Raw genomic sequence first — 26426 nt, 5'->3', positions numbered from 1 at the left:
GCGCCAGCAAATAATGTTTGTGGTTTGTGCACCGCGCACAAGACGATCGTAAATTAAGTGTTAGTTATCTCAACAGCCCGGCCCCTGAGCCCCGTACACAGACGCTGGGGCAGTGCCACACCAAGAGGCGCCTTTTGGGGGCCCAAGGTACGCCGCAGGACTGTAACGACACGTGGCTACTACTGTTATTTAATGTACTGTACAATAATAATGCTAAATAGTACGTACTACTTACAGTTAAGGTGGTGGGCTGGGCCACATTGCCTTAGAGCCTTTATTAACTTTAAGCTTGCCTGGGCATGATGACTCGGTGCGGGTGTATAGAATCTGCGCACACTGCCTCACACCCCCTACCCCTGAACAACTAAATCCAGCCCAATTCCCCAATCTCAATGTGAATGTCCCATTGACCCACCAGCACAACAGTACACTGACCAAAGGGCCGCGGCCCGGCGGCTGTCAATGCCATCATATTTGTTTTTTCAATGTCATGTTCTGTCACTTGGCTGAATCAATGGCTCAGGCCTCTGGCTCTCACAGCCGCTGCAACACGCTTCAATCACCGAGACTGGGGAGCAGAGTCGGGACGCGAGTCTGAATCTCGAGGTGTACTCTGGATCAATCAATAACAACACTGCTCTGAGTCAGTACTGGGTTGAGTTTGGCTTCATAATATATATGTGAGTTATTAACTTATCATAGATAATCCATGTGTCACAAAAACTGCCTGCATCGAGCAGATACGTAGACCAGGCCCTGATAATTAAGTGCCGGTGCTAAGCACCGGAAAGCACCGGCACAAATTAAGCACTGGGCATTGCTCTCACCAACAGGGAACAGCAACTAACACTGTTTCCTATAGATAGGAGCGATATTTTCATCTGTTTCCGTGCCTCAACAGAGCGGGAAGGGAAACATATCAAAAGTCTGCTCCCAGTGGGTGGGAGCATTTTCATTGCTCCTGCCTCCTGATAGTGGACTTGGTATTTGCTTGGTGGAAGTTTTGTTAATGCTCCCGCCAAGCGAGAGCAAATACAGGTTTCTCTACCCACGCCGGTGCAGGCAGAGAAAACCAATATGTTCCACGGCATACTCCCTGGTCATGAGACCCCCGGGGCCATTATTGGCTCAGGGAAAGTGGCCACTTGGCCCCTCTACCTTCAAGTAATCACCCTGGGGGTGGGGCCCCCAGGGCTTTAGAGACTTAGGGCCTGATTTGGTGGAGGGGAACACACTGTCATAAAAGTGACAGATATCATGTCCGCCAGATTAGAGTCACATTCCATACTATGGGGATCATAATACGGCAGACGGGATATCCGTCACGTTTGTGGCGGAGTTTTTGCTCCCCCAACTTCTAAATCAGGCCCTCAGTGAGGAAGGTTGCACAGCCTCCTCCCCATTTTACAAACTTTCAGCCCTGGGGTGGGCTTCCTAGGGCCTGTTATGGCCCTATCCACTTTTTCAACACTTTCAGCCCTGGGGATGTGCTCCCGAGAGCCTCTGATGTCTGGGGAGGGCACATACATATATATTATTGTTTCACCGCACACTCTGATAAGGAACACCAACAATGAGAGAGTGTTGCCCATTGCTTCTTTTTTGCACAGTGCTCTTGTGCTCCTGGTGACGCATTTTGGCTGCCCTGTAGCCTCGCTCACATAAAGAGGTGCCATGTTGTTATGACATTTTCCTTACATAATCAACAAAAGTGAAAACAGACCTTATAGCACAGTTTTTTTATAGATCTGTTTCTCTTTGCACTGGCAAACAAACTGGCCTTCTATAAGTTGATCTGAAAAATTTGCAAACTGACATTCACAGACAGGTTTACAAAGGGCTGTGAGGGATGTGATGTAGGTGTTCACCTCTCCATCGATCTTCTGTTTGTGTTTGAAAAGCTTATGTCTGTGAACTGTTACACTGGGTTGTTTATCAAATCTTCTTTGGAGTGTTTTGACCGCCTCTGATACTGATCAAGCACTTCACCTTCATCCAACATCAATTCAGGTAAATGCTTGAAAGTGGATCTCCCTTCAAAGCCTAGAGAGTGTAAAAGCAGACTTCTTTTTCTTTCTGCTCTGAACCTGGAGGCCCCAATTGCTCCTAAATATGTCTCAAATGTGTCAAACCAAACTGACCACCTAACCGGTGGATCTCCAGGAGAGTCTTGAAATGATGGAGGTGGAGCAACTGAATGCATAGTTAATACAAGAAACTCAAAGTTGAAATGCTGAGCAATACAGTGCAACCAGAAGAGTAGTATACTACTAAATAGTATTCATGTCACTGTGAGTAACAAAACATAGTATAAATGGAACAAAGAGACAAAATGTACTTTTTATAAATTAGTAGAAACAGGAGAGAAACAGCAGATCAATTAACAATCTAAATACTCAGAACATCTTATAGCAGACTTTAGGGCTAATAGACAAGAAGCTGACATACATAGGTGTGCCTTTCACTGTGGTAATATTCTTGACATACATAAGTGTCCCTGTCACTGTGGTAATGTTCTTGACGTAACAAGCAATGACACTTTCTACCTGCAGTAGGACAGTGAACACAAAGCAGCCCTATCAAATTTTGTCATACGAGCCCCCAAACAGTACATAACGAGTGCAGCCAGTGAGCCTGACCACAGCAAGGAGGGTTTGAGGGGGTTCAATTTGGGTAAAAATGCCACATTCTACAACACATTTTTCATTATATATTCAATTTATTTTAGCTTTTAAAGCATAGTACATGATGACCTTAGAGTGCAACAGGATTCAAAAATCTTTGTTTGGGATCTTCAATGATTCCCTCACTATCATCTCCCATCAGTGCATCTCATCTCTCCATAGCCCGTCTCTCACATGTATTTCATTTGTTTTATAGCACCCGTCACACCAGTGTACGGTGTTTGAGCACTTTAAATCACACACAAATGGAGACAAGGAATAATACATGTGTAAATTAGTGTATAAAAAATGTTACAAAGGGAAATAAAAGGTGGAGCATTCACATGTCATCCATATTCCTAGGCATTTCTTAAGGGTGCTTAGTGTGGAGAAGCAGAAACCCAGGATTCCGAACGTAACACAGTGGTTAGGGTTGGCGTAACTAATAAAAATGTGACTTCACTCAAACAAACCCTTTTTTAGCAACATTAGGATTATGAAAGACTCGAAAAAATAACTTTCTAACCTGTATTGTATAGTTTGCAGTAATCCACTAGGTTATGCACATAAAATACTGGTCTGTGATATGCATGGTACATGTCTTTAAAGCAGGCATATTAATCTTTTATGCTACCTTAGATGAGTCAAAACTGCCGTTAGACAAAACTCAGATCTCTCTCCGGTAGGTACATTATTCACCAGAGTTATCTTGGCACACCTATTGTTGCCTGAAGACTACTGGCTATACAAGAAACCATGCAGTGGGTACTTTCAAAGCTGTTGCAGTGCTACAAAACTGGCCCCCAGTAACAAAACCAGTACGGCCAGTCTGGCCTCGCCTGCAGTGGAATAATTAGTGTGCTTGTCACCTTATAAAGGATACTTAAATGCAACTTTTGATGCGACAACTAAGCAGTAGATACAATAAGTGTGCTTGTCACTTTTTAGATATCTTTGACTTGCTGTGTTCAATAGACTGGATTGACAGTACGGTGTGAAGAAAAATATGGCACCAGAAACGAACATCAAAGGGCAGCAGGTTTGCACTGAAATGCTCTGAAACTGCAGCCACAAAGAACAATTGCAGGGGTGGAAGGTTCAGAAGTAGTATGCACAATGCTATTTACTGAAGGGTAAAAAAATACCTTAAAAATCGCAGCTGCGACCTATTGCACTTGGCTGTTTCCGTACTAATGAGCCAAAGACATACACAGCAGTAAAAACTACTTTCAAGATGGTGGGGTGATTAGCATTTTATGCCCTTAAAGCCTAGCAAATGCGCAGCAAACATACACAGGCCCGGGCTGTACATGGGTCTGCGAATCAACGCTGAAAATCAATCTGGACTCCGCTGGAAGTCCCACTAGAGTTGCCCAGTGTATACAGTACAGTACCATACTGGTGGAGGTGCCAGGCCCTGGCACATACAACGAGGAGACTGAGGAACACAGAGCAGGATCCTCAATCCAATTGTATTGCGTCCCAGGAGCATCTACTAAGCCATAAAAAGATTTAAGATTTGTATGCTAAAAATAGCTACATGGATGAGCAAGAACTTCCTACAGCTTAACTCCAAAAAAACAGACATCTTACTGTTTGAGAAAGCTGAGGAGTTATGGACTGAGGAGTGGTGGCCAGCGGAACTGGAAGAAGCTCCCACCCCAAAAAATGGGCGATGAACATGGGCATTTTAACATGATAACTGCCTCTCTATGGAGGAGCATGTTAAGGCCTTATCAGGCAAGATGTGCATGCTGAGAAAGATCTTCCCTTGGATTCCTCTTTCTACCGGAAGGGCCCTGATACAGGTGCGTCTAGTCAGTAGACTAGATTACAAAAATTCTCTACTGGTAGGGATTAGGGAAGATCTGCTTTCAAGGCTGCAAGTCCTCCAAAATACAACTGCACGCTTAGCATTGAATAAGCCAGCACAAACTCCATCTCTCCCTCTGCTGAGAGAGTTGCACTGGCTCCCCATCAGGAAAAGAGCAGTTTTTAAACTTCTATGCCTGGTGTTTAAATCTCTCCATGGGCTAGGTCCAATATACCTGACTAAGAAACTAGAATGGTATATCTCTTCTCCCCTCTTAAGATCCAGTGGCCATAGGCTCCTTTGCATTCGGAGAATCAAGAAAGTTAATATGGGTGGCCGTGTCTTTTCCTATCTAGCCAACCGGTACTGAAACCGTCTGCCAGAGGAGCTGCAGGCATGTCCCAGTCTGGCTCTCTTTAAGAAACTTCTTAAAACGTGGCTGTTTTGATGAGCATTTCCCAACCTAGGTTGTCTGCTACCCAGGCGCCGAGAGATCCCCTTGGGGATAAACGTGCACCCCACAAATAAAAATAATATTAAATAATAATAATAACAATAAATAAACAACTGTACACCACATAGACTTGGACTCATGATGTACATAGTCTGAGGAAGCACCTCAAACGATGTGGCCAGCAGGGTTCATGAGGCAGCTCCAGTCATCGCCAATTAATCAGTGGTTATTGATTACAGATATGGTAATGATTTTGCCAAGAAAGAATTTTTTCATGTGAATATAAGGAGTTGCCTAAATAGTACATGCAGGTACTCTTCGCTTCCCCCAGTCTAACCGCCCAATCATCCAATTCAAATTACAACGTTCCCAGAACAGAATCTGGGGAGTAGTACATTCCACTCCAAGCTCTGAGATCAGATTCTAGACAGAATACAACACAGTGTAGTTAAGACCTTTCAGTGTTCTCATTACATATCATTTCCTGGCCTGTGCCTTAAGCTGCATAACTTACCCTCATTGAAAGTGGTTTATTATTTTGTCTGTAACAAGCAGAGCACTGATACCAATCTGTACATTCTTAGTCAAAACCATAACTCCATGATGAACTGGGTCTTCAGGTTGCCCTTACCTCTACATACTTTGCAGCAGCTGTGAAACAGAACGATCTGCTGTGACTCAGGACAGTTCAAAGTTGGACAGTCGGGAACGCCCATACGCTGCATTACTTGATCCTGAAAAATAATGTTCATTGGCATTAAACAATAAAAACACTCAAAAATATCAGGTTTATCGTATTCTTTATGGAAAGTAATCCAAGCATGACAAAGAAAGAGAAAATGCTATTTTGAGTTGATGGGCTGTGAGGAGGAGGTGGTTACAACCTCACGTCATCATTTTAGCAGATTTAAAATAATATTATTCAAACTTAAAAACAGCACCCCAAAAAAGTAAATTATATGTGCTGGTGCCCAAAGTTTTGGTGAGAAGCTGCAGTCGCTGCTTGTGAATGTCAGGATTGGCGAATACCAAGGCTGCGTAGTCTTCACTCCACCGTATGCCTATTTCTTCCACCACCATACACCCCAGGGCCCCCTGCTTCACTATTGTAGGTTCTTCTTTTTCAGCCCTTCATTCTCTCTTTGTCACTGTTTTGCCATCTTTCTCTTTCTTTCTTTTTTTGTATTTTTATTCTCTCTCAACTCAAATTGCAGTAGAATTTCCACTAATGTTGTTGTGAAAGCTGTATATTCCGCACGCTGGTGGATGGATATTTTTTTACCAGCAACGTTCCAACAACTCTAAATAGTTTTGAACAAAGTGTACCATAGAGTTTAAAATTAGGAACATTTCACTTAACCGAACAAACTATATATTAAACTCAAGTAGCGCAGGCCCTATTTCTACTTTGATATATGCTAATTATGAATGAAGTGACATCATATTGGGCCTGATTCTTAAATGTGTTATAGCACCTAACATTCAAGTAGGTGTATTATAAGTTTCTAGTTGACAGAATGTGAATTTGCACGCTTAGGGGTGCTTTCTTTTCTGAAATAAAAAAAAGTATTGACTGTTGAGCCTTGCCATCTGAGTATGACGGACACACCATCATTATTTTCATCAACGCATTCCTCGCCATGGAGGTGTGAAACACTTTAGTGAATATAATCTGCCACCTGGGTGCGAACTCCTGACGCTACAGGCCTGCCAATCTCCAAATGAGAAATGTAGTCTCTAATCCTGACATTTCTCTTTCACTGTATTCGCAACTTTTTACCAGTCCCATGCCCTGGGATTTTTAATTAAATTAGTCACCACTGATCTTTCTGGAAGTTGTTTACTTGTTGTCATACCCAGTTCGGGTGGCAGCAGGGCAAACAGAGGCTGCTGGGTTTCATCTGTGGGGGTTGGGGTAATTTGCCACATGGTCCATTCCATTCTACTCTGGCTCTGCAAACTGGGCCAAGTACAATTTCTTCATCGCTTGCCTCTAAGTGGTAGTGATGGTGGACAGTCACAGACGTCTCGGGAGGTAAAAGTTCTTAACATACACACATTCTTATAATACAGTATTGTCCGCCCCAGTACTTGACTTTCAAATTAAAAGAATGTTTGTTAAATACTAAGGTTAAATATCTCGCATAGATATATTCAGGATTCAAGTTAGAGTCCTCTGCTAGAGTCTGTTGATGCCTCTTCCTGCAATGGCTCTAGCACTCTCCTTTTTTATTTAGAGAGTTTTATATAGCGCTCGCAAGACCTGTGGGTATCAGAGCGCTTTACAACATTTGCAAAGGCAATAAAACAAACAGACAGCTGTAAGTAAAGTTAAACAACAGAGTCAAGTCTTACTGGATCGTAGACCGCTAAAATGATTAACTGTCCAGAGGGTTCAGCAACCAATCGAGGAGGAGATCCTTTAGTTTTATCTTAAAGATCGTAAAGGAGGGGTTGGTTCCGAGATTTGCTGGTAGTTCCAGATTTTAAGGGCATTGCACGAGAAGGAGCAAGCCAGGGCTTTTTGTTTATGTTTCTTCGGGGGTATGAGAAGTAGGTTGTTGGTGTGTTTCAAGTTTCTTGACTGGCCTGCCGTGGTGAGTTTGGCTGCCTGGTATGCTAGTTTGCCAGGGTGAAGGACGTTGTGGGAGAGACAAGCAATTTTGAAGTGGCAGCAACCTTCAATTGGGAGTCACTAAAGATCTTTCATGGGGGGAGATGCGATTGTGCCTTTTGGCTCCAGTGACCATTCTTGCTGCTGAATTGAGAGCTGAGTGGGATTTCTCTGTGCTGGTGAGAGTAGTGTTTTCGTAGTATAGTATGGATAGAACCAATGCTTAAGTTGCAGTTTTGAGATCATTTGGAAGGAGGAAGGGCTTGATTTTGTTAAGTAGTTTTAAATTGTAGAAGGCACTCCTTGCGGTAATCTTTATGTGGGAGCTCATGTTCGGGTTTGGGTCCAGTATTATTCCCAGCAATTTGGTGGAACCAGCCATGGATAAATTGCAGTTTAGAGAGTTGATAAGCTTTATCCATTCTTGGACTTGGGGGGTCAGTCCGTTGTTTGAGAGGAGAAGAATTTCCATCTTTTCTTGGCTGAGTTTTAAGTGGTTGTGTGATAAGACAGCTTTGGATTTTTGTTAGTGTATCATTTAGTCAGCATATGTTCTCTAGAGAAGATATTTTCAGGTAGAGGTGGATGTCGTCCACATAGAGGTGGAAGGGAATGTTTGCTTGCTTGATTATGATAATGAGGGGCTCCATGTAGATATTGAGTAGGTGAGAGGAGTGAACCCTGGGGAACACCTCTGGTCAGGGCCGGACTGGCTACCGGGCAGTTGTGGGTGCTGCCGAGCAGGGGGATCATTTCGTTGATGGGGACCTGTGTGTGCAAAACGAAATTCGTTCTGCTTTTTTTATTTCAAAGCGCACGCAGGTCCCCATCAACGAAATGAGCTCACACCACGGAGAAATCCTCCCCCTGCTCGGCAGCACACACAACTGCCCGGTAGCCAGTCCGGCCCTGCCTCTGGTTATAGTAGAGGCATTTGAAGTTGTGCTGTTTATTTTTATTTTTGTGAGAGGGCTTGTGAAGAAATGGTGTGAACCATTTCAGAAAAAGGCCGTCCGTTCAAAACAATTGTTTGAGGGTGTTAAGAAGAAGCTTATGGTCAACCATGTCGAAAGCCACACTTATGCAGCATTGGTCGGCATCCATACATTTGTAGATGTCATCCTTTATATTTAGTATAACTGTTTCTGTCCTACAGCTGTTATGAAGCCTGATTAATCTGATTTAAATCAGGTGCATCCTCCTTGGGTATAATGTAGCAAGAAATAGCTCAGATGCAGTTTTACCCCCAACACTTTTAGCAGCACACAATTTCTTAGTCTGTGTAAAGTTCATTACCCAAAAACAGATGCATGGCTGCTTATCACGCATAGTCAGGCCTTGTCTTAGCAACCATCCTCCTTTCTGCTGGCTTCACCACTCCCCCACTTCTGGGGCTGAGAGAAAGCCAGTATTCCTGGTCCTGTTTTTCTTGCAGTCACACCTGCCACAGGTCACATGGTAAAAGATGTTTTAGAAGAGCCCTGGGTCTCCCCAGTGATAAAAGCGCATGGTGCAGCCCAGGCTGGCTGTGCAGATCCAGAAGCGCACAATCGCAGGTTTTTGAGTTCTTGGCCACAAGTAAGGCAATGGGTGGGCCCCAGTGGGTGGGTGAAGTTTCCATGTCTCTGGTCATACCGCAATCCTGTACTTCTTGGCATAGCGGCTCCACTCTCTTGGCACAGTGGCTCAGGTCCTGCCAAACTTGATATCTTGACTCTGCAGCTCAGGTCACGCTGCACTCCTTTACTTTGCACAGCCACTCCGATCTTGCTGCCACGGACAATTTCATCATAGTAGCTAGGTTGTGCCACCTCTTCACAATTCTAACTAGGAAGAGCAGGAGAGTCTGCAGCCTGCTGCCACTGGGGTGCACAAATTGCTCTCTGTAGGCCTCACTTTTGCAAACCCATAGCACCGGAATCATGCTGAAACTCACTCCTTCTGGGCAGTCACTTCACCTGTCTTCTGGGCAGTCACTCCTCCTGCAGGGTTGACAGGCTACATCCACCTCTCAATAGGCAGTCTGGTTCCTAGACACACAGAATAGGCGAGCAGCTCTTGCAGCATGGGGTGGACATCTGGTGATGTCCTCTCATCTACCGGAGGCTGACTGTCAGGCACACACCAGGTCTGACTGCATAACAGTACTTTGTGGAGTGTTCCCTTCCTAGGTCAAAGAGAATTAAGACTGGAACAAAGTGTCAGAAGGCCCCATCTTTCTAAGGTCAAAATACACAGGAGATATCGATCCACTGTCTGCACTTTCAGAACCGATTTAGTCTGGTCAGTGGGTCTCAGGTTTACAGAGTCATACTAGACAGGAGATGTGGATCCACTATCTGCACTTTCAGAACCTATTTAGGATGTTTATTCTTTCAACTGTCATCTCCAGGCTGCTGTCCAAGTACAACCTATCTGTAGGGTGATGTTCCTTACAGTTGAGAAGTCTCCAACCTGAAGCACCCACTACAGAGGCACAAAGAGTGTCAGCTTTTTGCACCTGAGTTTTATTAACCCGACTGAAGAGGGATTAGAGTAAAGACAAAAGGCTGTCCTCACATAAGGGATCCATTTCACCTTGAACAAGAGAGACACCCTCACCATCCACAAAACGGCAGTGCTCCAGGAAGACTAATCAGCAGCTGCTCTCAGCAAAAAGTCTTATCAGATTTCTAAAGGAGTCTTGTCTCCTCTCCCCCCACTTCATTGTCCCCTACCTCCAGCTTTCAAAATATCAGCTACACACTTCCACTGTCTGGGGTAACAACTTGACCTCCATCTTGTGCACATAGCCAAGATAAAAGTGGTCCTTCATGCCCCCATTGCTCTGGTTTACTCATACACACAACAAATATACCATGCAGGCACCAAACACATGGAATACTGCCACCTACGCTCTGTGTACAAACCCACTACAAGGAGAGTAGTCCTCAGTTTGTATAATGAGGGTGAGCTTGGTGCGCTCCTCCAGGACACGACAGGTCCAGGATCACACTCATGGAAAGATAGATATATGCAAATAACAATACGTGGATAGAGGGCCTAAGGAATATTTATAGACCAGCCTAGGTAGTATCCCTTTGTAGAATTACATGAACAACAAGAAAACCTAGGGGTCTCTGTAGGAAAGTATCACGGAAATTCCTATTTCCTTAACCCGACGTCTGACATAGTACATCTAGTTGGAGTTAAGACTAAATAGTTCTCACAGGACACGAGAAACCAAAACAGGGGGCCACCAGTGATTGTAGATCAAAATACCATTTGTAGGATTCCCATCAAAGACTTGTGATGGGCAATGTTATCATTTGGTCATCCTTAGGGTCGGGTGTCTCTGGATCATTGAGACAAAGATCGTACCCTGTAGGATTAGGGTTCTGACCCGCAATCACTTTAGACCATATGATATTGATCTGATGGGATCTAGTGCAGTTCAAAAAAATTATAAAGAGTGGTGAATTAAAATAGGATAGAGAACCTAGAGACAAAATTTTTAATAAGAAAGGTCTCTTCCTGTTAAAAACAAGAACAGCGCAATATCATAGCAGTTTAACCAAATATCTGCAAGGGGGCCAACATGTTTCAGCCTAATGGGACAAGGGGACCCAGGCTTTCTTCAGGGCCTCTGTTCTCAAAAATAATGCTACGGCATATGGTGCAAATAATGTGCCAAAGCAAAATTGTCAAAAAACAAACGTGAATATCATTCTTTAACAGCAAAGGATATATATTTCCGGCGTCTGTTAATTCTCCTCAGTGACAACTGGTGTATTAATTACATCCAGCTTGTCCGGGGAACAGACCTCACCTCTCCTGGACCTGGCTCAGGACATGTGAGACCCCGCTCTGTCCGTCGTTGCCTCTGGCCGGCACTGACACAATAATCCAGAGACACACGACCCTAAGGATGACCAAATGATAACATTGATCATCACAAGTCTTTGATGGGAATCCTTCAAAAGGTTTTTTGATCTACAATCACTGGTGGCCCCCTGTTTTGGTTTCTCGTGTCCTGTGAGAACTATTTAGTCTTAACTCCAACTAGATGTACTATGTCAGACTTTGGGTTAAGGAAATAGGAATTTCCAAGATAGATATGTGAGCATAGGCCTCTGCACACAAACACTAGATTAGTGTGAAGCTTCAGTCTAATTCGAAAACCAGGATACCGGATACACACACCTGGGCCCTCATGGTAATGGAACATGACTAAACCATAAGGGTGTCATTCATGGCCCAATACCTGTCTTTAGCATATTTCTATGTGTAAACATCTATAGTTACTGCTGTGCCTACCTATTGCAACCCATCTTAAAAGAACACTTCATTCTGCAGAAATATTTTCCATGGAATCTGCTTAGCTTTTTTATAGTATTAATGTCAGAGGTATTTAATGTGCAAAGTCTTTAAGTGCATATATATTAGACATGGGTCTGCATTCGTCTGTTCCAGCTGTATAAGGAGTAACACAGCGATGTTCTTCAGCATTTATTCTACCGACTTTGCTTCTTCGGTATCAGCAGCGTCAGGAAGCTGTTTTTCCTTGAACCGGAAAAGGTTTGTACTATCTTTCAAGGCTTAGCCACAGTTGCCCCCAAACAGCATGATACTTTCCAGCCTGTGACGAGAGTGACGGAACCTGCATCGGAAGATTCAGGCAACGCCAGGGAACTCGCAGAGGTAGGAGAGTGCGGATAAGTTTGGTGAAGGAGTGTGCGTGCTACAGGGACTGGCATTTATCCGAGTGTCTCTGTATTTCACATTTGTAAAAGTGCCTGTAATTGACACACCATGTCCGCCAACGCTTTGAGAAATAGAGAATCATCAGCTAGTGAGATGTTTGATGACTCCCCTGCCGGAGAATCATCTACTTATGTGCAAGGATCTGTCACACAAACGGGGAATTCAAACCTCAGGGAACTTTTTAAACGTCTGGAAAAACTCATGAAAGCTGAGCAGTCCAAATGGTGGGAACATCGATTGCTATCACAATATTTGGAAGTTGGTCGGATTCCCAGGGGGGTGCGCATCATGTTAACGACAAGTTATGAAAACCCAGACCCTAAAATGCTAGCGGAATGGGCTGAATGCAACTTGGAATCATCATGTAAATTAGTAAAAATACTTGTCAAATATGCAGAGAATGATAGTGCTGATCTACAAATAAAGATTGTTGAACTAAATGATGAGATTAGTAAGGTTGCTACAACGGATGCTGTTAATAAATATTGAGAGGAAATGTTAAGCCGTCTGCAAAAAGAGAAGGAAGTCATCAAAAAATGCAAGGCATTCAAATTCCAACGCGATAAACTTGACTACCAGAACAGTCAAGTGTTCACCTTCTCTGAGAAGTATGACTTTGTGAAAGCTCACCAGAATCAAACACCTGCTGCAATTTCGCAAGCTGGTACAAGCGCCATGGCACAATTATCGACATCTGCATATGACTTGAGCTCTGTACCTGAAAGCGAGTCGGATACTGACCAAACCCGACAAGTTACACAATTGGGGTTTCAAAAGCTTTCGTTGGCCCAAGAAGTCGACTGCCTGTGCCCTCCAGTGACGAAAGCAAGAAATGCAATCAAAACAAAAGACACAACCAGAGACGCAGGGAAAATTTGTAAAGTTGTATGCCACTCAGATAATGTATTGGTCACGTTAGATGTTTCGTCCTTGTACACTAGTATCCACCATCAGGACGGAATTAAAGCGGTGAACCACTTTCTGAGTACCAGGCCCATATACATGTATAACCATAAATAAATGTTACTCAACATGATTATGACATGTCTAGATAACAATTTTTTCTTATTCCAAAATCAAATCTTCCACCAGGTTAGGGGAGTAGCGATGGGGGCCTGCTTCTTCAACCCTAGTTATGCCTGTCTCCGCATGGGTCTGTGGGAGGAGCAGGTCCTCAAGGTGGAATATGCTGACATATTGGAAAATCATGTATCTCACTGGTATAGATTTATTTATGATTTGTTTTTTATTTGGAAGGGCATGGAAGAGCAGGCACTTAACTTTATCGATCAGATCTACCACGACAATCTTAACTTGCACTTTACTGCCCTTACAAGTAAGGAAGATGTATGTTTTCTGGATGTAGAAGTGTTTGTCCATAATGCTAAACTTGAAACTAGGCTGCACAGGAAGCCTACAGCTGGCAACACTGTACTTCACGCAACTAGTCACCATCCTGGCTACCTAATCAGCAGCATCCCCTTTGGGGAAATGCTTCGGATTAGACGAATATGTTGCAGAGATGAGGACTTTGTTAAGGCACAAAATGATAGTGGGGATAGATTCCTGGCTAGAAGCTATTCTACTGCCATGATTAACCAAGCGATTAAAAAACCTTGTCTGATTCCACAAATAGATGCTTTAGCAAGAAAGACTGAGGCCATTGATACCCCAAGTATCCAAACTAATGAATCACCTAGATTAATAATGACTTACAACCGCAACATCAGACATTATGCAAGATTATTAATCGCAACTGCGTTCTAGTTCGCAATGATGCTGTGATTGGTGACTAATGTGCTAAAATCCCATACATCACCTTTAGAAAAGCAAAATTGATGGGCAACACTTTGGTGAAAAGCAGTTCAGAAGTGATCATCACTAAAACTTGGCTTAGCTACGGAAAAGGGTTCTTTAGATGTACATCTTGCAAGGCATGCAAATACGACACCAATAAGACATCGTATAGAGTGACCCGGTTCCAATTTCAAAGATGCTCCCTTGTAAAACCGATGACGCTGTATATGTGCTGGAGTGTTCTTGTGGCCTGCGATATGTGGGTAGTACCAAGTTACAGGTCAACATAAGAATACTCCAGCACATAAGGGCAATTAACAACAGTGATGCATCATATCCGGTAGCCAGACACTACAAGGATGTTCATTCTAACAAACTGGAACACCTTAAGTATTTTGTGATAGACACAGTCCTACCACTCAGACGAGGAGGCAACCGTGAGGCCATTCTACACATATTGGAAACCAAATATATTCTTGAGTTAGATACCAAGGCACCCCAGGGATTAAATTCTAGTGAAGATTGATTCCTCTGTCTGTGACATTGAATAAATCAAAGCACTGAAACCTTACTGAACATCTTACCAATAGGATACTGTTATTTATATATTTTAATACGCAACTTTTGCACTTTTTTCTAGTAGGGTGGTAAAAATTTTGGCCACTCTATATATTAATTATTGAATAAAACATGGACACAAATTTATAGACCCATTTGGGCTTGATAGCTTTGAGGCACTGGCACTTTAGGGACAAGTGTACATATGAGAAATACACATGATGGATTAAGACCTGTTTTTATGAAGGTTTTATATGTCCAACTGCATAATGTATTGTAAATTAGATTTTGAATATTTATGACTTAATAACTTTTGAAATCAATTTTAAGATGTTGTTTTAGAAACAAGAATGTGGCAACATCTTATACATATGCCCCCTTGGGCATAATTATATGTTTTGTATACCTGCCTTTTACCAACTTCTTATTAAGAGAGTGGTTTATGTATATAAGCAAGTATATCTATCTATCTATCTATCTATCTATCTATCTATCTATCTATCTATCTATCTATCTATCTATCTATCTATCTATCTATCTAGATAGATAGATAGATAGATAGATAGATAGATAGATAGATAGATATACTTGCTTATATACATAAACCAATATCTTAATAGGAAGTTGATAAAAGGCAATCTATCTATCTATCTATCTATCTATCTATCTATCTATCTATCTATATATCTATATATCTATATATATATATTTATATATATGTGTATATATCTATATATATATAGATAGATATATGTATTTCTTTACAACATTGATTTTAATATTTATGTAAACAGCATGAATATTTATTGTGGTTTTGATTGCGTAGATATTAGTGCTTGTCTCGCCATGAAGTAACTTTTCCATGTTTATGACTTCAATAATCACGTGTTACTGCACTTGCACTTTAAATGGTGATTCATTTTCTTAAATGCGTCATGTGATCAAGGCTTAATGGAAGTCGAAACGCGCCATGGCGGTGGTGTTGGGTGTTTAAGAAAATGAAGAAACTGTGCACTTAGACCTGGGTCTGCATTAATGCATTAATCTGTTCCAGCTGTATATAGAGTAATACGGCAAAGTTCTTCAGCATATATATATATATATATATATATATATATATATATATATATATATATATATATATATATATATATATATATATATATATGTATATTTATATATATATATATAAACATCTCTCCCTTGAATCAAGGATGCCGATGTCACGAAAGACGAGGCAGCCTTACCAGTAGTCTTTCGACTGTTTCTATTACCACGTGCAATACTCTGTGTTAAATGTTACTGAAGATAGACAGGTAGTTTCATGTAACTGTTACCATTAAATGCATGTGTTAGATTGTCTTAAAGCATAATTGTACAAATCAATTCATTTCATTCTTGCCAAAACGTGCTGTACTAACAGTTTGTTACAGTCCACAGAATTGCACCTCATTATTCCTATAATTCATCAGTATGAAATGTTTCTGTTATTTCGGTGCATTACATAACACTCAATATTTTTAATGAATAACCAAAACACTCAACTTCAGTGCTACTGTTTTTAGATTAATGTACCCATATTTGTAATGCATCGCCTAGTGCAGAATTAACAAACCTTTTATCTTTACAGAATTTTGACATCATCGCATAGTGCTAGATTCCTCTGTGCAATTGTGTGATTAAACCCCAGTGGGCATTTATATTCCTGAGCCCTATTGTGTAATTAATCCTCTAGGGGCATTATACCTGCGTTCTGATCATATGTTTATGCTTATTAAACTCTCCAGTCATAAGAAAAGTTCTCTAGTTTGTGCTTTGTGATACTACAATTGTTAAAATCAGCTTTCTAAGGATACAGGGGAATTTTCAATACTGAACTACTAATTACAAGTGACAAATGAGTGTGCAGATCCTCTCCAATATTGAGGCCTCCTGTTTTCTTCGTATCAAGCTCAATAATATATTTCGATTCCAGCTGTCTCAACCTCTTCTCTCTATTACCTCCCCTGATGCTTGGTGCTACTGCGTCTATGACAAAATATATCAGACCTTTTGCGACCTTATTATAGCATGTTTCAAAGTGGTGTGCCACTGGATAAGTTCTAGCTCCATGCTTAATGGCACGCAAATGCTATAGGATGCGTTTATGTACTTCCAAAATAGTACTTCCCACGTACTGAAGTCCACATGGGCATTGAAGTAGATAAACTGCATACTCAGTTTTGCATGTGAATCTCCCTTTTATATTTTTTGCTCTACTTGACAGGCCAGAGACGTATATTTCCTTATTCTTTCCGTAAAGACATGCTTTACACTTGGAACACTTTAAAAATCCTTGCTTCCTACATAGCCTTTTGTTGGTGTTTGTGCTTTTGTGTCCTTCTTTGTGTTACCTACTAGAAATTGTTTCATCGATTTCGCCCTCCTGAATGTAATCTGCAGATTGTGTGGTGCCATTTCACCCAAAACTGGGTAATTCTTTATGAGGTGCCTGTTGCTTGCTGTAAGGTGTAATCAGCCTAAAGTGTGTAGTCTCAGATTTCAGTTTACTAGTCTCTTAGCTTTTCTTACTTTTTTTGAACAGCAATTGCTCCCTGAACTGCTTGTTTGCTTTCGTTACTGCCCATTCACCTAGTCTTCAGGATATCCTTGTGTTTTAAATCGATGTTTTATGGTCATAATCTGTTTCTTAGTGTCTATGTTTTGACTGCAATTATGTTTCACTCTTAAGCTTTCACCGTATGGAATGCTCCTAATCAAATTTCTAGGGTGAAAGCTAGTTGCATGCAGTAATGTATTCCCTGATGTGCGCTTTCTGTACAATCTTGTCTCAAGTCTGTTATTTGCCATATACACTGTTAAATCCCCAAACTGCACACTATGGGCACTGATGTTGCTTGTAAAATGTAGATTTAAATCATTATCCTATATCGGGTCTAAAAAACATCTGGCTTCATGCTCAGTTCCCTTTCAAACTACAAAGAGGTCATCAATAAAATGGCACCAGAGTATTACATGGTTGTCCCATACTTCCTGATATTTTGTTTGGACCACCTGCTTCACCCGTCAGCCCATATGCAAATTAGCATAGCTGGGAGCGAAGCAGGTTCCCATCGCTGTGCCGCACACTTGATGAAAGAGCTCACCATTGAACAGAAAATAATTGTTCGTGAGGCATCATTTTCAATAACATTTGTGTATGTTGTCATAACTGGAGTGGTCTGGCAACTAAGTAATGCATTACAGGCCTCAAACCATCGTCGTGATCGATACTAGTAGACAGGGTGGACACATCTAATGTGGGTAACATGAAATCTCCCTCCCAAGGGAGGACATAGTTTCTCTTTAAAAAGTCACCCGTGTCCTGTATATAGGATGGAAGGGTGTTAGACGCGGCTTCCTGGGTACCAGGGCACTCAGGGGTAACTGCGCTCCAATTGCATCAACTGGAGTGTTCCCTCACTGGTGTCCCGGGGCTTCAGTACTAGTGGACCCAAAACTGGATAACCAGGTACTCCTCTCCAGCACTTGACTCTCTCAGGGTAGCGAGACAGAGCAGTCCAAGGCTTACTCAAGGAGGTGAGGTGAGGTTAGACATTCAGAATACAGTGTAAGCTGTACCACCAGCTGATAAACTCAATGTCCAGTCAGTGCTTTACTGTTTATAAAAGAAAAGTATTTTAATACACACAAGATAATTATACTACACATAAAACTAGGATAAACAGTAAAAAACAGATGTCTCTACAACCCTCTGGAACAGAGTTCTGACCCCAAACAGTATTATAGCACCTAGACACCAAGCACTATTAAAACACAGTTAACATGAAAACACACAATAAGCATTGCATATTCAGATCATGTTACACAGGGCTGCTCTCATTCACTAGAGCCTTGATACCAATCTTGGAATTGAAAGGATATAGTTTCAGCATATGATGTGAAGTCAAATGTTCTTTATCAGCCCCATAACCCCTCACCCAAAGCAACAGAAGGGCCCTCTTGTTGGGTGTTCTTGCCCTGCTCAATGAAAAGGGATGGGAGCAGCTCGTGGCCTTTATCAGCTGCCGACTACTCCCCAGGCAGCAGAACTGGTCTGCAGTTGAAAAAGAATGCTTTGCCATAGTGTAGGCCCTTCGAAGATTCAGGCCTTACTTGTTTGGTGCAAGGTTTGGGGTTCAGACAGATCACAAGCCCCTCAAGTGGCTCATGGCAATGAAGGGGGAGAACACAAAGTTGCTGAGGTGATCCATATCTCTGCAGGGACTAGATTTTATTGTGGAACTTAAATCAGGCTTACAGCACGGTAAAGCAGATGGACTTTCCCGCAAGTTTCTCCAATCAGATGATCGTTCTTCTCCCACTGGGAAGTAAGTACCGGACATTCTGATCTGGGGAGGGCACATGTTGGGACGGGAAGTCTCCAGTGGTGTCAGGAATCTGATCACAGGTGCCTGATGTCTTGGCACAGTTTACTGGAGTCCCACTAGTCCAGTAGCCACTGGCTAGCTGTAGGAGGGTAGTGGCTGTACAGAGTGCCAGTTCACCCTGATACCCTCAGAGATCACAAAAAGAAAGGTGGGGGCCTGTTTCACTGGCATCTATGTCCAGCTACTGCTTGTACAGGCTCCCACAGCGCAAGGGAGGAGCTTAGAGGGGATTTGATCTCACCTTCAAAGACTAGAAGCTTCCTCCTATCTGGCTCCCTTCATGTGCTGCAAGCTCCTTTCCAACAGCTTTTCTTGATGTGCCACAAGCTTCTTTCCACCAGACTCTGTGATGTGCTGTAAGCTTCCTTTCCACACCTTGGGTGATGTGCCGCAAGCTTCCTTTTCACACCTTGGGCAGGTGTCTGTAATTTCCTTAGTCCAAAGTGCACGCTCCGCTCTACAAGCCTCACAGAAACAGCAGGCCCAGACGCAGTGAACAGTGTCTTATCTCCTGCCTTCACACTGCGGGTCGCACCTGGCTATCTTCAGACGGGCATGGTGTGGCCACCTCTTCTGTCATAGACCAGTCTTGAACAACAGCTGACCACTCAGGCCAGACTTTTATCACCTCTGATTGATAGGCTCATCCAATCAGAGGGTCTGCTACTTTTGCATCCTGAATACACCTCCAATCACAAACCATTCACGGTGTGTTCAATGCATTGGTAAAGCATGCCCCAGTGCATCCCCATGTTCTCCTGGTATCAGGCTGTGCAACTCCCTAGAGAGAAATTTGAATTAACTCCAGCCCAGGAGGTCCTGACCAGTGGGGGAGGGTCCTCTTCGCAGAGTTAGTACAGCTAAACCCAGATAAGAGCTGAGTGTCTATCCCAGCCCAGAAGGCCTTTCCAAGGAAATAGGGAGGGGCACATGGGAGCTGGGATGTCCAGCAGAACAGCTTGCATTCCTCACACTGGCTCAGCACACCGTTCTTCCCCTGTACACCCACGGGCTCTCAAACATACATCAGGCAGACAAAGGCAACAGGCCCACAGGCATGGCAAACTGCACAGACTTGGTCAGGAGGGTGCCTAGGGACTCACCCCTCCTGACTATAGATTTATTGCTGCCACCACTGTCAGTCTACCACAGCCTTAATAGAGAGGGCAGTAGCCACTCTCTGAAAAATAGGGGGTGCACTAGGCATGCCCCCTCGACCTCAGAGCCAACCTCTAGGGTCTGAATCCATGTAAACAGGGAGACCCTCAGTGGACATTTATGACAGTCATGCTCACTGAGGTAGGGAAATAGAAACCATACAGTAACTTTTGAGTGACTTGCCTGGAGATTAGCATAAGGCAGGGGAAGCACTCTCTCAAGAGACATGCAGGAGACTTCCCGTCCCAACAAAGGGTTTTCCCAAAATGGTTTAAAAACAAGTCTACATACTTGGAGGTATGTTCAAAAGCGCTCCCAATAGCAGAAATGATAGGGCTTCCCGGAAGATTGACTGTATCTTTATGGACTTTTGGGATAAGGTACAATACAGGTGTAGTAGGATTATCGATTTTGAGGTACAGATATTCTTCTCGACTAATCAAACCCTGTGTCTGCCACTCCTGCAGTTCTAAATTGTACTAAGTAAATGTTGTTGACATTACATCCTTTGTTATTTTAACATATCAGGAAGTATGGGGCAATCATGTAATACACTGGTGCCGTTTTATTGATGACATCAGGGCCCATGGTGTGAATTTTTGGGATTTAACAGTGTAGGTGGCAAATAACAGACTTGAGACAAGATGGTACAGAAAGCTCACATCAGGGAATACATTACTGCACGCAACTAGCTTTCACCCTAGAAATTTGATCAGGAGCATTCCATACGGTGAAAGCTTAAGAGTGAGACATAATTGTAGTAAAAACGTAGAAACTAAGAAAGAGATTATTATTATTATTTTTTTTTGTAAATATATTTTTATTGCAGGAAACAAATATAATCACACAGTAGGCACCTGCTCGATGGTACATAACAAATTCGCTGGCGGTAGTAAAATATCCATACACGGCCATTTAGCCCACAACCCGGAGGTCGGGCGGCATTTGCATCGGATCCTTAGTGGATAGCTCCGCGTTCCATCAGTGTAAAACAGGTGAAAATGAATAGGTCTCTTCTGCTTTTCCAAACAACCCAAAGAAACTCCCTCCCCCCCCCAAACAGTCTTACCCCCCCCAGAGGATTAGGTCCTAAGTCCCCAATGGTATAGTTCTCTGGTACTTGGCGGAAGCGAACGGCGCTCCCCTTCCCTCTTTCCACCTCCCCCCTCCCAACCCGCCATCGGTAATTTAGTATACGGTCAAAGAGCATGTGTTAAGTGACAGTGTCCTTTCCATTGGGAATATCTCACCAATGTTATGCTACTGGGGCCTAGGCAGTTCCTCAGCAACACTATCAGAGTCAGTATGCGTGTCATGGTCGCGCAGGGCCTGCACCAACGTCTCCCAAGCCTGCGCTGCCTCTAGAGCTCGCTCGTCCTGTCGCCGCCTCGCCAGCTGGTATCGCAACGTGCTCCCGCTCCCTGCCCACTTGAGAAGTTCATTGCGCCATTTAGTGCCCGTTGGACCAACCCGCGCCTTCCAATGTCTGGTTATTTCCCGCTTAGCCAGGAGCAACCCTAAATCGATAAACTTACTAGAAATTTTATTTTTGGGGGTATGTGGGAACCAGTGTAGAATTCCCACCGCCGCATCAATCTGCAGGGATCTTCCAGTTACCTCGGAAAGCGTGTCTCCTACAAACAACCAGTAGGAGGTCAGCGCGGAGCAGGACCATAACATGTGAATGAGGTCCGCTCCAAGCGTCCTGCATCTAGGGCAGGCTGCCGTCTCCGAGGCGAAATATTTCTGTAGTTTCTCCGGGGTCAAATAGGCTCGATGCAATATATAGAAGTGGACCAGCTGGAATCGAGCACTACGCGTGCCCTTCCAGGCTCGACGCAGCAGCTGGGCCCATGTGGTCTCTGGGATATCCTTCCCTATGTCAGTTTCCCAACGGGTCTTGAGCACCTCTAGGGGGGTCAATCTCTCATTGATCATCCTGGAATACAGGCATGATACTGCCTGAACCGTCCCCGCAGACATCATGACGTACTGATACGTCGCGGACAACTGTGGTTCCTCCTGACCAGTTTTCCAGTGCGCCTGGAGTGCCCTCGTGACCGCCGCGTGGAGCAAAAAATCACCCCGGGGAATGCCAAAGCGGTCCAGAAGTGCCTGAAAAGGCAGTAGCGTCCCGTCCTCATAGAGGTCTCCCAGGAGCTGTATACCCACCTCCTCCCAAACTCTCAGCCGCGACCAGTCACCGCCATGCGGTAATGCAGTGAGCATCCCCAGCGGGATCTCTGGGGCATAGGGCCGTGACATTCCCAGCATGCGGTGCACTCGGTTCCAGCACGACCGTATGGTGCGTTCCTCCTGGGTGAGGTCCTTCAAATCAAGCCTCTGTTGAAGTGCGATATAGGACAAGACGTGTCTGGGTATGCCACAACCCCGTGTCTCTTCTGGGCCACGAACCTCCCGCGCCACCTCCTGGGTATAAGTCTGCAGTTGGGCAGCCAAATAGTACATTTCGAAGTCGGGTACCGCCAACCCTCCCTCCACCTTCGGTCTCAGCAAGGTCTTGAGCGAAACTCTGCGGCGGCCCGAGCCCCATAGGAACGCCACGATCAAAGAGTCTAGGTTCCGAAAGCTAGATCGAGGGATCCAGATCGGAAGTGTCCTGAAGTAGTATAAAAGTCGGGGGAGCGCCACCATCTTCAGCAGCGCAATCCGTCCCGCCACCGAAAGGGGTAGGGTGGACCAAAAGGACATGCTACCTTTTAACGCCCGGACGCTTCTGGAGATGTTGCCCTCGAGGGTGTCAGCAGGGTGATGATAAACGTGCACCCCCAGATACTTAAAACAAACAGGCTCCCATCTGATCGCCCTGGGAGTGTCCGGCCGAGGTTCATCTCTGCGGACCGGGAACAGGCAAGTTTTAGCCCAGTTTACACATAGCCCTGACACCTCTCCGAAAGCTGTGAGCACTGCATTAGCCCTGGCCAGGGCCGTTCCAGCGTCCTCGAGGAAAAGCAGTAGGTCGTCAGCATATAGGGAAATATACTGGTGTCCTGACACAGACTGCAATCCCCTATAGTGGGCCCCCGTGCGGATCGATATAGCCAGCGGTTCCACTGCAAGGGCGAATAACAGCTGGGACAGCGAGCAGTCCTGTCTCGTGCCCCGTTCCACGGGCTAGCGCTGAGAAATCAGCGGACCCGACTTAACCCTGGCCACCTCCGAGGCATACAATACCGCGGTCCATCGCAGGAACCCCTCTCCCAGGCCAAACCGCTCAAGGACCTTGCGGAGGTAGACCCACTCCAAGCTGTCGAAGGCCTTTTCTAGGTCAATCGAAAGGATCATGGGATCAGGAGCATCAGCGTGATCTCCCTCCAACAGGCGAAACAAACGACGGATGTTCATTGTGGTATTACGCTTGGGAATGAAGCCCGCCTGGTCGACATGTACTAGAGAGCCATGTGATCCAGCAGTCGTGCGGCCAAAATGCTGCTCAAGATCTTGTAATCGACTGTGAGCATTGATAGCGGCCTGTAGGATGCAGGCTCACCGCCTTCTCGATCGGGTTTGAGCAGGAGTATCACCAGGGCCTCTCGCATCGAGCCAGGTAAGCGCCCCAGGGTCTTCGCTTCTTTGTAAACCACCAAGAGCTTGGGGGACAGGAGTTCCATGTAGGTGGAGTAAAACTCCACTGGGAGTCCGTCAAGGCCCGGTGTTTTATTGCGCGCCATCTTTTTTATGGCGCAACGGATCTCCCCTAGCTCCACATCTCGCCCCAAGTCCTTCGCCTGTGCAGGCTCCAGGGTGGGGATCGGCAGATCGCGCAGGAAAACGTCAGTCGGAGTATGTCTGGCGGCAGCCTACTGCGATATAGCATCTTATAGTAACGCCAAAAGCAGTCAAGGATCTCGGGTTGAGTATAGACCTCCTTGCCCTCCGCAGTGCGCATGGCCACAGTGGGCGAGGTGCGTCTCGTCGGGTTGGCGAGCCAAGCCAGTAGCGCTCCCGATTTGTCACCCTCAGCAAGCGACCTAGTCAAGTAAGCCTTGTGGTCATAGCTTCGCAGCCGTTCGACCTCCACGGCCACCGCCTCCCTTGCTGCTAAGGTCTGCTGTTGGAGCTCCGGACGGCCGGGGCGGATAACTTCCAGTTCACGGAGTGTCCGATCAGCCTCAGCCAGATCCTCCAGGATGACCCGACGCACCCCAACTCTCTGCGTCATGCAATAGCCCCTAACCAAACTTTAAAGGCGTCCCATTCCGTAGCCCTCTCTCCTGTCGTGCCCTCATTCACCCCAAAATATCCAGTGATCTTGTCTTCTAGGTCGCTGCGGAACACCAGATCTTCCAGCAGCTCGGGGCGCAGCTTCCAGGTCGGCACCCAGGGGGTGCCCTGAAGCCACCGGAAATCAACCAACAGTGGGTTGTGGTCGGAGATAGTCCTCGCCAGGTACTCAGATCTCACAGCTGAGGAAGCTAGTTCTCTCGACCCCAGCAAACCATCTAACCGCACATGCAACTCGTGCATGCCGGAAAAGTGGGAGTAGTCCCGAGTGTGTGGGTGCTGGGCCCGCCAGATATCCGTTAGTCCCCATTTAATCTGCCAGTCCGTTCTGCCCCTGGCCACCCGATGGGTCGGGGAGTCCAGGAGGGGAGGATAATATCTATCAAGATTAACGTCTACCACCGAATTGAAGTCGCCCCCCAATAGGAGGGGTCCCGACAAATAGCGGGCCAGGGAGCCCGATAGAGCAGTCACAAAGGCAAGCTGGTCCGTATTAGGCGCGTAAATGCAGCAAATATTCAAATCTCTTCCCCCCAGCTTTCCAGCAAGCGCCACGTATCTCCCCTCCGGGTCCACAGTGTGACTATCCACCTGCAAGGGTACCCCAGCCCTTATCCATATCAGCGCGCCCCTAGCATAAGCTGAATACGTGGTGTTGTACACCTGTCCTCGCCATCTACGCTGTAGCGCTACTCCCTCAGACCTGGTGAGGTGTGTTTCCTGCAGTAGTGCTATCTGTACGCCTCTGCGCACTAGGTAAGCGTGGACTTTGTGTCGTCTGGACATGGAGTGCAGACCCCGGACATTCCAAGTGATGCATTTCAGAGTTGACAGGTCAGCCATTGTCCCACGTTTTGTTCTCCAGTCTCTCCAAACACAGCTCAAGCATAGGCAAGCACCCAGACAAACCCATACCGATGGCGAGTCCCCCCCACAACAACAATGAAACAACCCTCAAACACGAATCCCTTTCCACCCTCCCCAGAACAGGTTCTAAATAGTTCCATCTAGTTCCCATCCAAACTGTACCCTCGAAAAAAAACCCTTGTACTAACCTGACGGTAGCCACCGCAGGTGTGCCTTAAGGGCAATATGGGGGCCGAACGTCGATGGGGGGTCCCCGCACTTCAATGCTACAGTGCGACCGAGCCCTAGATCATTAGGGCCTAAATAGGGCTCCACCGCAACCCACCACACAGTCAGTTATCCAACAGTTCCCTCTCTGAACCCTACCCCCCCCATCCACCCGTCCACCTCCTACCCCCCAACCAGAGCCGGCTCACCCGAAATCGTTAATGTTCATCAAGCAGGCCCTCTGCCGTCTCCGGGGTGACCACTGGGAGTGTCACGCTGTCAGATTCAGACCCCTCCGTGTCCGAGTGGCCCCCACTCTCGCCAGGCTCCGAAAGTTCAGTCCCATGGCCACTCTGGGGGCCAGAGATAGTAGAGACCATCTCCAGCGCTCCTCGTCGCTCCGCCTCGGTTTCCACCGCCGAGGGTCGAGTAGTCCTGCCTCTGCGATGTCGGATCCTCTTAGTGTTCCGCTGTAGGTTGCTCTCCAACGCGAACTGGGAGGGGGCCCCAAAACCATCTTTGCCAGCCCTGTACAATTCAAGCCAACCACACGCGTCGTCCGGGGTATCAAAAAACTTGGTTGTACCGTTCAGGATGATGCGGAGTCGTGCCGGAAAAAGTAGGGAATATTGGAGGCCCTCATCGCATAGTTCCCTTTTAACAGCCAGGAAGGAGGTCCGACGTCTTTGCGTCTCGTACGTGTAGTCCGGAAAAATGTTCACTCGACTGTTCTCCACCTGGTAAGGTCCCTTCTGCCTGGCGGCCTGTAGTAGAAAGTCCCTGTCGCGGAAATGAAGTAGCCGCGCCACCACCGGTCGTGGGGGTCGGCCCTGCAGCGGCGGTTTGGCCGGCACCCTGTGCGCTCGTTCCAGGGTAT

The 26426-nt window shown here is 45.3% G+C and overlaps 1 protein-coding gene across 5 annotated transcripts in view; it reads right to left on the bottom strand.

Moving 5' to 3' along the window:
- NELL2 (neural EGFL like 2) overlaps positions 1–26426 on the bottom strand; it is a 1115698-nt gene that overhangs the window by 582513 nt on the left and 506759 nt on the right. For all 5 annotated transcript variants that reach the window (XM_078674276.1, XM_078674273.1, XM_078674277.1 and 2 more), the window contains one exon: positions 5562–5664. In XM_078674276.1, the coding sequence (XP_078530402.1) occupies positions 5562–5664 (103 nt within the window). The remainder of the gene's footprint in view (positions 1–5561; positions 5665–26426) is intronic.

The sequence above is a fragment of the Lissotriton helveticus genome, chromosome 1_1 (genome assembly GCF_964261635.1).
Source record: "Lissotriton helveticus chromosome 1_1, aLisHel1.1, whole genome shotgun sequence".
Taxonomy (NCBI): Eukaryota; Metazoa; Chordata; class Amphibia; order Caudata; family Salamandridae; genus Lissotriton; species Lissotriton helveticus.
The sequence above is the reverse complement of the archived record's forward strand: the minus strand, read 5'-3'. Positions and strand labels throughout refer to the sequence as shown.